The 12,442-nt window shown below is 43.2% G+C and overlaps 1 protein-coding gene across 5 annotated transcripts in view; it reads left to right on the forward strand.

Moving 5' to 3' along the window:
• The window catches only part of DPP10 (dipeptidyl peptidase like 10), a 481,130-nt gene that overhangs the window by 220,501 nt on the left and 248,187 nt on the right, over positions 1–12,442 (forward strand). The window contains exon 1 of one of the 5 annotated variants that reach the window (XM_084523649.1): positions 978–1,323. The exons of the other annotated variants lie outside the window; for them this stretch is intronic. Coding sequence (XP_084379775.1) covers positions 1,255–1,323 — 69 coding nt within the window. The 5' untranslated portion in view covers positions 978–1,254. Of the gene's footprint in view, positions 1–977; positions 1,324–12,442 lie in introns of those variants that run through there. 5 annotated transcript variants of the gene reach the window in all.

Consider the following 12,442-nt stretch of genomic DNA (forward strand, 5'->3'; position numbering starts at 1 on the left):
GAAAGAAATTAGATTTGTTTGACATGGTCTGCGCTTGACAAATTAATGGTGGCTATTAGTCAGCATCTAGTTTTCGGCTAGGTGCTTGCAAAGTTCATCTGATTATTTTCTCTAGAACTTTTATTGGAGCTTGAAACGAAATTGCATCTGTTCTTGGTGGAGGAGTCGATGCAGTGGTGGGTGATGCGGAAATAATGCTCAGTGCTCTGTGTTGTGGGGCTGACTGGGCTGTAATTCCTAAGTCCTGTGTTTCTACTGTAGGCTAAAATCTTGGTCATTGTCACTGCTATTAATTGCTTGTGCCACCCAGTTGGAACTGACCTTTCTTCTCAATTCGGTGGAAAATAGTGAGACTCACCACTTCTCATGGTAGGTGCTCCAAGCTTCCCTTCCACCTGGCACTTGGAGGGACCTATGCTTGCTGGGGCTGTCCCCGCCAGCCCTGCGCTGCCCCCCCAGCACACCCCCTCCTGCACAGTGACAGTTCTGTTTGTCAGGATCACCAACCAGCCCCCCCCCAATCCTCCATGCTCTTACTCTCTCCTTCCTTTACAATGCTCACGGACTCGTGGCCACCATCCCTTGGGCTACCACCTACCTTCACCTTTCCCGTGCTTTCCTTCTCCCTGCTTAGAAACAAACCTCCCTCGTTATCAACCCTTCCAAAAAAAAAAAAAAAAAACCTTGTAACCGGCTGCGGGCTCAGGGGACCAGCGCACTGCCCCCGGGACCGCGGTCTGTGTGCACCGTGCGGCGCCTCCCGGGGCACCGGGGCCGGGGTCTGCGGGGCCAGGGGCGGTGCGGCGGGGCCGGGGGCGGTGGGGCTGCACCGCCCCTGTGCCGTGCTGCCGGAATGGTCTCTCCCAGGCCGGCGGGCACCGCTGTGACACCTGCTGGCTGCTCGGCGGCGGGACGAGGCAGGCCGGCCCCCGGCGGGCGGAGCGGAGCGGTGCGGGAGGAGCGGGGCGCTCCGTGGCCGGCGCCCGGCGGTGATGCTCGGGCAGCCCCCGTTGCGGGGCACGGCGGTGCCGGGCGCCCCCTAAGCAGCGGAGGCGCTGCGGTAGAGGCAGCCCCGCGCCCCCCTTCTTATTTCTCCTCCTTCCTCCTCTTCTCCCTCCTCCTCCATCCGCCGCCGCGCCACTTCCAGGGGAGGCTGGTGACATGCGGCTGGCGCCCGGGGAGGGCTGCCCGGGGCCGTAGCGGCAGCAAGAGGCGGCGAGAGCAGCCCAGGCGAGCCGAGCCGAGCCCCCTGCGATGACAGCCATGAAGGAGCAGCCGGCGCACCCCGGCAGGGGGAACCCGCCGCCGCCGCAGCCCGACCAGGTGGGACCCGAGGCGCCGAGGGAACGGGGAGGGGGCGGCCGCTGTCCCGGCGAAGTTGCGCCGAGACGGGCGCAAGTGATGGGGTGATAGAGGGCGACCCTCGGGGCGGAGGGGCCGGAGCCCCGCTTAGCATCCCTGGGGGGCTGGAGACGGGAGGCAGCTGTGCGAAGATCCCAGCGAGGGGCAGAACCGTCGGGGGCTCCCAGGAAGCTCCCGGGGTCCCGCAGGAGTTTGTGCTCCGCTTTATTAGGGTGGGGGGAGCCGTGAGCGGTGGGGTCCTGTCCCGCAGAGGCGGGTGCTGCTGAGCGCCGGGGGAAGCGGGGTGCGCTTGGTGCCAGTGGCGAAGCCACTGTGGGGCCGGCTCCGCACCGCAGCCGGGGGCGAGATGGATCGGAAGCGGCCCCGCTCGGCTCGGGGAGGGATTCCCGGGGGGGTTTGCCCGCACCCCGGCGGCAGCCGAGCCTCTGGAAGCGGGGACCGGGACCGCCGGGCATCCCCTCTCCTCTCGGCACCGGGGCGCTGCGGAACGAGATCGGCTCGGGCAACTCAGCGTGAGGAGGGCGGCTGGCGGGGGCAGCGCTGAGCTGGGCTCTCAGCACCGCCAAAGCCAAGTTTTTCGCCACCACAGCCCTGCGGCTGCTGCTCCGGGGCGACGCAGCCGAGAGGGGTCGGGGGCAGCGGCCGGGCGCTGCCGATGCTGCAGGGGTGGCCCCGCGGGAGGCCCGGGTTGTGGAGCCATCCCCTGCCCGCAAACACCTGACGCGGGCTAGCTCGGACCGTATTTCTGACACCAGGGGTGGTGGTTTGTTTTTTTTCCCCCCTTTTTTAGTGTTTTGAACTCTGAACGCGGGCTTGCGGAGCATAGCTATCTGCATCCCACATTTTCAGTCTCTGTTGCGTGCCTTTGCACAGCTTAATTTTCCCCTGGTACGCTGATACCGGGTGAAAAACATCACCAAGACGAGCTGCTGTGCACGGCTGCGGTTCAGAAAGCCCATCTAGCCCGGTATCCAGTCCTGCAGAGGCTGCTCGTTCAGGCTGTGGGTAGTCCTTCCTATATCAAGGCACCCAGCGTCTGGCTATATTTAAAGATGGGTGCTCTTTGCTGGAAAGTATATGCCTTCTGACACGTCTCTGTGTAATATTGATAAAGTAATACATTTGAGTTTGAGAAGCGGTCTGGTATCTCAAATAAATTAATTGCATAAGTCATGTTATCTGGAAAAGGAAGATAGGCAATGCATCAGTATCTAAATTTCATGCAAATACTAGAATTTATGGAAAAGTCGAGATCACTTTGGGTAGCAGAGATTCACAGAACTCATAAATTTCATGAGCATTGTTTTTTTTTTAGAGGGATACTGCTTCTAGACACAATAAAAAGTACTTGAACTTAACCAATCTTTATTTCTTCGTATTCAGCTCAGACATGCTAAATTGCCAGAATGGGTTTGTGTTGTTAGTGGGTGGAAATCTTTTCAGAGCAGTCCTAGTATTATATACCAAAATGACTCGTTTGACTGCTCTTTTAGGTCATAATGAGGAATGGCAGTAAGTACGCAATTTAAAACACTCCAAGCATTAAGAATTTATCCTAAGTATAGGAATGTTATTATGAATTCTCAGCTTCTCCCAGTGGTGGATGGGGACACCACTGGGCTCTCTGCTGTGCCTGACTGTATGGAGCATGAGTACCAAGTCCTGTGTGTTTGCATCAGCTTCCTCCAGACCAAGTTTGGTTTTCCTGGTAAAAGTTGATATTAAATCAGTTTTGATTGCCTGTTGCCATAGATGCCAGGGATGTCATTTTGTGCAGCTGATAATGACATCACTTAAAAAAAATAATGTTGCTTTCAGTGGATGGCAAATCTTCCTATGGGTTTAAATGGTAGCAGTAGGGGCGTGGGCCTAAATCCTGCTACGAGCTCACTGTTGAGTGAGGCACAAACACAACATTGAGTTTCTGGCCTGGGCATGGGTGGTATGATACCAGGTTTATGTTGGAAAATGTTCTTAGTACAGCAGGCTAAGGCTGTGACCTTAGCAGGGGGATATTATGGGCAGAAGAAGCTCTTTGTTAGCTTTTTGTGGTTGAGCTGGCTGCAGCTGTGGTGGGAATGGGCAGAAGAATGAACAGGGGCTTGTATGTCCTCCCCAGTTTTCCATAGCCCAAAGCACTGTCAGTGTCTGGTCCCTCTGGCAGATGTAGCTGTCTTAGGGCCTTCAAGAACTCCATCTCTGTCAGGGTACTCTTACTTGACATTTCATTTTGCTTGATGAACTTGTATAAACTTGTAGTGTCACTAGAGGTGATGACTGCAGTTCACCTACTTATTTCTAACAATAAGCCACATTGGCATGGAGAGGGCTTCTTGAGATAGCATGAGCGGCAAAGCTTTGCTGGTATAGAAGTGGTTGGGCCTGCGGACAGTCTAAGAAGAAGTAAGGAATTGCACCAGGATTTTCTAAGAGTAAATCTCCTTTCTGATTTCAAAGTCTGGTATACAAACACTCCTGAGAACAGTCCTACTGAAGCTGATGCATTTGTGGTAAATTTATAGGCTTGGGACCTGAGCTGCAGTTTCAAATTATAGCAGGCTAATGTTGGGACTCTCCACTTAAATAAAAGCTTGGATCGACTGATTGAAGCATCCATAGCTATCAGCTTATAAATAAATTGGATACAACTTCATATCCAACACTTCCCTTGATGGTATTTTTAAAGCAACTCTCCCCTGGGTGAAGGCATCTAATAACAACTTCCATTAACAGCACTATCGATGTTTCAGCAATTGGTTTGATAAATTAGCCAGATTTATTCTCAACTCTTTGCTAAATGATGACTCATATTTATTGCTAAAATTACAGTTTTATATTCTGATGATATAACTGTAGAAGGGAAATAGCTGTAAATTATTTGTGTTTCTCCTCATTTCTGGAAAGCTCTATCAAAGGGCTCAGACTTGTGTCACTTGAGCTGTGTCGGAAGCAAATTTGGCTCCTTCTGTACAAGAGGGAGTACAAAAAAGGGTGCTTTTAATCTCATAGCTTTTAGGAACTGACCCAGGGTCTTAGACAATGATGTTTAGTGATTGTTTTTAGAAAGAACAACCATTCAGTAGTCAGTGGACACAACATATTTGAGAAATATAATGTACCTCTATGACTTGCTGTTTGATGAATGTTGCTGTCTTTGCAGATGAAAAACTAAAATAATTCCTCTAGGTACTACCTTTGTGAGGCTTCAGTCTGTTTACACAAAACCAGATGATCTACACCACCTGGTGCTGCTTGCTGTTCTTTGTGTATATAGAAGACAGACCTTTGAAATTTATAACCATCCTCTCCTGAGCTTCTCTTACTCAGCTTAAGGACTTTTAAAAATCAATTTTAAAATAAAAAAAAAAAAAAAAAAAAAAAAGATTGTTTCTTTACTGTTTGTCACTTACAAACTACTGCATTCTTGTGCTTCAAAACAGGTGAGCAGAAATGAAATGAGACTACATTGTGTTGAATTAAATAGGGAAATAATTTGATAAGCATATGAATTACATATTCAGTATACATACAGGCACGTAGCTTCATGACTGTCCTGGTTAAGAGGTTGAATTTTTTCTGTCTCAGGACCACTTTCTGTCGTCACCAGGCAAAGGACATATTCTGAAAGTATATCTGAACAAAAGAGAACAATCTGTATTTTATTTTTCAGTGACTAAGGCTAGAATGGTTTATATTTTTAGGTCTTCCTTCACTGCATTTCCCCAGATTAGACTCTGGTCTTGCAGTGGGAAAGATGCTGATGGACTGTTGTGTTTGTCCAAAGCAGTATTTATCTTAAGGTGGTTTTACCAAAGTGAAAGGGCTCTTCCCTGCCCCACTGAGGTAATTCTGAGCTCAGTGGGTCAGGAAAAAGCTTGAAGTCTTAATTGTATACTTACAGCAGTTCCAGTAACATGAGAGATTATTTAGGTAGTCAGATCCATGTCCTCTGCTTTTTGATTGAGTTTAGAGTTAGCTTCAAGCTGGGATAAGAAATTCTGTTCTAGTACATAACCCAAAGTGACTTTGCATTTTTCTTTCTTACCCACCTAGCAGAATTTTGTACTTGTTATATTGTGGCAATATATCCAATGTGCTGGTGTGCAGGGTTCAACATAATGTCAAAAGCATCAGGTAAAAAAAAAAAGCCAATAAAAGGAGAGAAATAGGGTTATATTATTATGCCCATAATATTTCATAAAGAGTTAACATCTGAATCGTAGCTTTAACATTTACATTCTATTTCTTATACTATATATATGCCACGCTATTCCCATGCTTGATCCAGAAAGAAATGTTAGAGACTTGCAGGATCTGTTTAATATATGACCGGTAGCACAAGAAGCTTATGTAGAAAGTATTAATAGTGGTGGTTTGGAATATCATTCAGGATCTAGGGGAGGGCAAGGAGTATGCATCTTTTAAATACTACACATGGTCTTGATGTGCTTTCTCTTTCCCATGTGGCTGTTGAGATGTAATTCAGTCACGTACCTGATTGTGGGGATCAGCACAAAAATCCTGAAGCTCATCTTCAGTCTTCATTACATTTCTAGTCTTCTAATGTGATCTCTGTGGAGAAGGGGCAAGTAGGATCTCAATTTTGGTGAAGTGCTTCTCATGTTAATTGAGAAACATCATTTCATGTGATATTTTATAAGTAGTCTATTTGCATGTAGGATCTTGTGTAGCTCAAGCAAGCAGCAATTTTTATTTATTTATTTATTTATTTATTTATTTATTTATTTATAGGTGGCTGTATAGCGCATAAATGTGTTTCTCTGTACCTCTCAATTTCAGAAGTTAAGAGTTTCTCCTAAGAAACTCTCTTTCCTAATGCAGAATGCTTTCCAAAGAATTGAAAGAATCCAAATGCTTGATCTGTCCAGGGCACCTGCAAGGAACACTACTGTGAAGAGGTCTCTTGGTGGACATAAACCAAGGCAATGGTATCCATGCTCTCTTGCTCCTTGCACTTTCCCGTCATGGCTCCCATGCCTTTATGCAGGTTCTCTGTGTCTCTCTGTGTCTTGCTTTCAAAATAGAGTGCAGGAATCAGTGTAGTATAGCTCAGCACCTGGTTACTCAGCATTTGGAGCCCTTCACTTTGCAGGTGGATTAAAGGGATTACTCACTGCAGGAATGCAAAAACTGGGAAATAGGGTAATCTTTTTGGCTATTCTGGGTTGCAGTGAGTTACAGACACACTGTAGGTTACGTAGTAGCCTCAGATATTTGAGCATAAGTACTGCATTAGTTATTTTAAAACCTACTTTCTGTGTTTCTTTCCAATATTTTCCAACTGAGGGTATTGCTTCAGGCAAGCTATTCTGATAATTAACAAGAGGGAGGAACTCTTTAAGCACGCTGAGATGTTGTTTGATGTTGTTGTAGAATTTGAAAGCCATCATCTTAGCATTTTTTAGTAACTTGAGGGCATTCAGAGATTAGACACATATGTTACTGACTCACAAACATGAACAAAGGCTTTCTTTCCATAGTGGTTGTAAGGATGCATTTAACTTGTGATCCCTAGAGAAGTAGCTTAGTTTTATTTTTTTTTATTTTTATTTTTTTAACTATTAGAGCTTGAAATATGCTTCACTTATGGAAAACTTTAAGTGTACAAGTCTATACTTCTCATGTTATACTTTCTCTAACATTGCGTTGGAAGACATGGACAGACTCTACTGCTGAGGCAAATGCCTGTGTCCTGCTAGTGGGTAGCTGCAGTTCTTTGATGCTGTGTTTGTAACTGTTAGAAGATCTGTCATTTTTTCAAGTCCATGCATTAGCCACGAGATTTCAGCTGTCTCAAATTCTGTAGCTTTCCACTTTAGTCATACACTTCTTTTGCGCTCCACTCAGCTGCATCAAATAATGTTCACGAATATATGATAGTAAAAAGAACAACACTGATGGTGACTGATGATGATAAATTACTGAATTTATCCATTAGGAAGGACAGTGGATGACCTACAGATCTGAGGCTGAAGCTAAAAGACCTTTTCTAATAGTTCTTAGCATTGTTGGCAACAGTCACATAACTTACTATGTATCATTTATGCAGAGAATCTGTAAATATTTTCAAATGATTCTCAACCAAGATAAAAGCCTTCTGATGTTTGGAGGATGATGTCTTAAGAAAACCAGTTAGGAAGTATTATGCAATGTTATGACTTAAAGAGAATAAAGATTCTTTAAGGGCTTTGGGGCATTATTTTAGACCATCTGGGGCAATATTTACAATTTACATTCCCTCGGGAATGGAAAAAACAAAACAAACCACATTTTGTAGCTTTCCAGAAAACAAACAGGGCAAATATTAGCTTGCTTTTTGACAATAAGAACAGAATTCTAAATGCTAGTGGGAAAACCATTAAACTTGTTTGGAATGCTGGCCGAGTGCTAGAAACTAAATCAAACACTGCCAGTGCAACTGATCGTTCAGCCTCAGTGTTTGTTCTTTCTGCTCCTGCCTGCACAGGGACTGCTGGCTTCCTTTCCCCCTTTCCTATCCTAAGGCTTCAGAGACTGCTTAAATCAATGCGTTTAATATATATTAGGGGAGTCTTTCAGAGGAAGGATTTGAGCTTAAGTGCGCTTAATTAGGAGTAATGATGTGCTGCAGTTTTAAATTTTATGGTAGAACTGTTTAGATCGGATGGTCTAATGAAAGTTCTAAACAAACACAAGATGCCTGTAAGAGTTGGGTGGTATCAGTAAGAAAATGTGCAGAAAATCTTAGTTGTCCCTGCTGGAAATGTTGTTTTAGGCATTCTTACCCGATTTATGAAGAATCCTGCAACGTCCCTGTGTGAACTGCAAAACAACAAAATCCTACTGAAAAGTTTAGGCAAGGACTTATTATTCTAGGGCACAGATGATTGTATCAAGTAATTAGATGTCATCAAGCATAAATATAAGTTTAAATCTTCTCAAGGTAATAACCTCACAAAGTCAGAAACTTTGAAGCGAGTGGGTAGCTCTTATGCAAGGGCATTAGTTACAAAACGTTCCTTTTTATTTTTAATTCAGAAGTTCATTGTATTGTGGCACATTGAATACATGTTACCTTTCAGTCCTTTATATTTATATTTATATTTATACATCCTTGCCTGTTCCTAATGTACTTAATTACAAGAATATTACCCTAGAAAGCTGTGGGACTACTTATATGAATAATGTCTACAGTACTAATCATATAATTTGCACTATAATCATTTATATTATATCCTGGGAAAAAAAAAAAAAAAGATAAAAAAAAAAAAAAAGTCCTTTAGTATATGGTAAGATGGGTCAGGCTGCAGTACTCAATCTGCATGAAAGGTAGTTATCCAGATTTCCTCATTGGCATTTTCTCAAGGGTTTGGTAGCAAATGTTCCATGTAGCGGCACGTTTTCAGACTTAACGAACAGAACTACAATGCCAGTATTATAAGTCATGTTCTGAAAAGATTCCTGAAGTCAGCTGTCACTGTAAGCAAGGGGTTTGCTCACCCACTGCCAGAAAGACAGGGTTTCTACCTATATATAGCATATGCATCTTGTATTTCTTGAAGGGTTTCTACAAGCAATTCTGCGCTGAAGGTAGGATTTGCCCCTTTTTTTGTGTCCTGTCACTATGGATAGAAAAGGAGCTTGATGTTATAGTCGAAAGTAGCAGTGTTAATACCCTACACTTCTTATTTTGTGACTACTGACAACTGAGGGAAGGAAGATGAAAGCTGAGCTGGATGGGTTCACGAAGACTTCAGTGAAGTTTCTTTTTGTTGGTCACTATTTGGATTGCATCCTCAGCTGTTATTTTGGCCCCTTTATAATCTCTTTTTAGACATGTTTTTGATGCTGTAAACTGCTCTGTTCTGCATGAGCAGTTCTCAAAGCTGTCTCACTGTTTTCTACTTTCAGTTTTATTACATCTCTGCTGTATCATACCTTTTCCCCCCAGTTCCCCATCTTTAATCTTCTATACTCGGAGTTTTTTCTAATACTTTTATTCCAACAGTCCTTCTGCCTTTCTTTACCAATGTTGTATTTCTCTTTGTAAGCTAAACACTGCCTTTGTCATCTTTGTCTCCTTACTCTTATTTCCTCATTGCTAATCATTTGAAGAATGTTGTCTCATTTGATTGAATGCAATGCTAGCTTTTGTAAACAGTGTAAGAGGAGTCTCTGAGTAGAGGACAATAACATATATAACAAGTGCATGTGTTTTGATACTTCCATCACAATCCAGTAATTTCATTATATACTGAGAAGTTGTTATCTTTGAGGATGTGGAAGAGAATATACTCATGCTAAACAACAGTGCCATTGTGGTAATCTGTCTCAGCTGCCAGAAAGGTGTCTTTAGTGGAAACCGTGGCAAACAGACATTTCATAGATTTTTATTCTAGTAGAGTAATTCCCCATTCTAATTTCCTATCCCACAACATTAATGATGTTAATGTATATTAAGCTTGTAGCTTGAAGACTGCACTTGTCAGCAAATGAAAATGAAGTAATCCTCATCAGAGATATCAGAGGAAATCTAAATTCTTCTTATGTCTGGTCTCTGCTATTTTAATTCTTGTAAATATAACAAAATACTAGCAGAATGTCTTGTTTTTCATGGTAGATGGTATCATCTTTGAACAGGAATTTGGGAAAAGAAAGTTCCTTCTCTTCTTCCTCATAGAGTAATTGCTAGTAGCGCAGAACCACCCTGCTTATCCAAGAAGAGGAAGAATTGAAAGAAGGCTTAGCATACTAACTCGGTGAGCAGCACAGCACAGTCCTTTGTATCAGGTCAGAGTATATCTTATTGCTTTATTTACATCCTGAACACCAAAACCAAAAATCTGGAGTTTCAGTCCATACAATGCATACAGAGAGACAATAGATAATTTCAGAAAGAAGCATGTGTAGGGCCATATGTCATGACAGCGAGGGAATATATTCAGTGTGTAAAGGAAAAGTAAGTTTCTCAACTGAAAATGTTGTTTTCTTGAGCTTTGTTTATCTCCCTCATTCTGGTCACCTCCCTGCATGATTTTTTACTTGGGGATGGGGCACCCAGCTCATCTGGGAATCTAGGTCAAGGTAGGTCTTTTTATTCTAAATAACAAAAAAGAAGCAAGACAACAACAAAAAAGAACCAAAACCAGAGCAACCCTCCCCCTCCAAAACCAACTTTGTGAAATTTTCCCCTTTATCCTTTCCTTCATTCACGTTGTACTTTCTTAAATGTTTTGTTTGTATTTAGGAAACTGTCAATTATATTCTTCATAAATCTTTCCTCACTTCTGAGTGGGTAAAGGTTCCTTTCTAAAATGTAGGCTAGGCAAGTGCAATGCAATACAGTGTCTTCTTTTTCTTTAGTTCACCTCAGTTACGGCCCAAGTGGACTTAATACCACTTCTTGCCTGAGATGAAATGGTTCTTCAGTACAGAACCTTTTCTCTTCCCTTTAACTTTAGAAAGGAACAGCAGTTTCTGCCAAAATAAAGCATTGGAAGTGTAAAGTAAATGAATGTCCTTACCTGCTGCTGTTAATATCTTTTAAACCACTATAACTTACAAAGGTGTGATTCTCTTTACTCTTAATTACTTGCTCCATTTCTTTTTGTCAGGCATCTTTCTCCCATCTTCCCTGCAGTGGGTTGGGAGAGATGCTGAATGCATTTGGGCATTGCTTACCTCTAGGGAGGAAATACTTGCACTGACATAATCTCCAACTGTTTGCATGCCCTTTGGCCTTCCTTTGGTCTGCAGTAATTTCAGTGTTGCAGTGCAATAATGTTTACCAGTGCATACCAGTGAAACAAATCCTGCTTGTACTTATTGAACTTTGGCTTGCACCTCACGACAGTTTCTGTGTAAACTGGATTCCTTTAGGATGAAATTAAACAAGGTGATGTGCTCCAGAAGAACGCTTGGGGTGCTCCAGCTGCTAATGGGTATTTGTCTCCGGAATCAGACTAGAGCTGGCACATGCAAACCCCAGAAACATGCAGATTGTGGACATCAGGTCCTAAACATGAACAGTTTCTCTCTCCAGTTCTGCTCCTCTGCCTGCTAATATACACAGAGCTTTAGAAAACACAGAAGGTGATGCATAAATGCATAGATTTAAAAGCAATTGTGTGCTTTTTTTTTTTTTTTTTTTTTTTTTTCACCTGGTTGTAGGCCTGATACATTTGCTTTGTAAGACATTTTTCATTGTAGCACTGTTTTATTTTTCTTAAGTGTTTGGAGGTATTTGCCATTTTTGAAAAACACCAGTATCTATTGACTCCCTGGTTAAGATGGAAATACACTGGCAAAAATGAATGGGTTGCAGGTGCCGGGGAGTTCTCAGTTTCACAAGAGAGATGCTGATAAAAACAGCTCAGAATCTGGGCATGGGAGAGAGAATAGACACATGGAAAGATAATGAGTTTAAATCTTGCTGGAGGTTTACAGAACGTATGATGTTTTGTAATTAAGTCTTTTTTTTGGTCTTTTTTTAGCATGAAAATTTCATGGTGGGGAGGCAGTATACAAGGTTTTCCATAATGCTGTGTAGGTGAATGTACCTGAAAGAGTACCACTAACTTGAAAGGGGATGTAGATTAGGGCATCAAAAACTGGCAAACCAGGAACAGAACAAGGGTTTTTGCAGGATTTCTGCATGACTTGGGTAGCTCGTTCCATTATTCTAGGAAAATACTCTTAAGCTGCAAATAATGAGAATACATTTGGAGTTCAGGTAGATCCAGTACATCTTTCAGTAATTGGCTATAGAGTGGTTAATAGGGCTAACTTTAAGGCAGCATTTATGTCAGTAGTTTGGGGTAGAATTAGTATTCCCTTTTTGTCTAACCCCAGCAGATAAAGTCTGTAAGTTCATTGCCTGTTCTTGCTGTTAGCACAGTCCCTTGTGGCTCAGCTGAGCAAGATGGAGTCTTAATCAGTCAACTGCTCTTCAGTAACCTGTAAGCATGAGTTTTTTGGTGCCCGTCTGTGTGCTCAGGGACAGTGTGCCCAAGTACAACATCGAGGAATGAGAGAGCAATAGTCGTATTGACATGGAAACCATTTCCCTTAATAAGGCGAA

Source organism: Aythya ferina (assembly GCF_964211825.1).
Source record: "Aythya ferina genome assembly, chromosome: 6".
Lineage (NCBI taxonomy): Eukaryota > Metazoa > Chordata > Aves > Anseriformes > Anatidae > Aythya > Aythya ferina.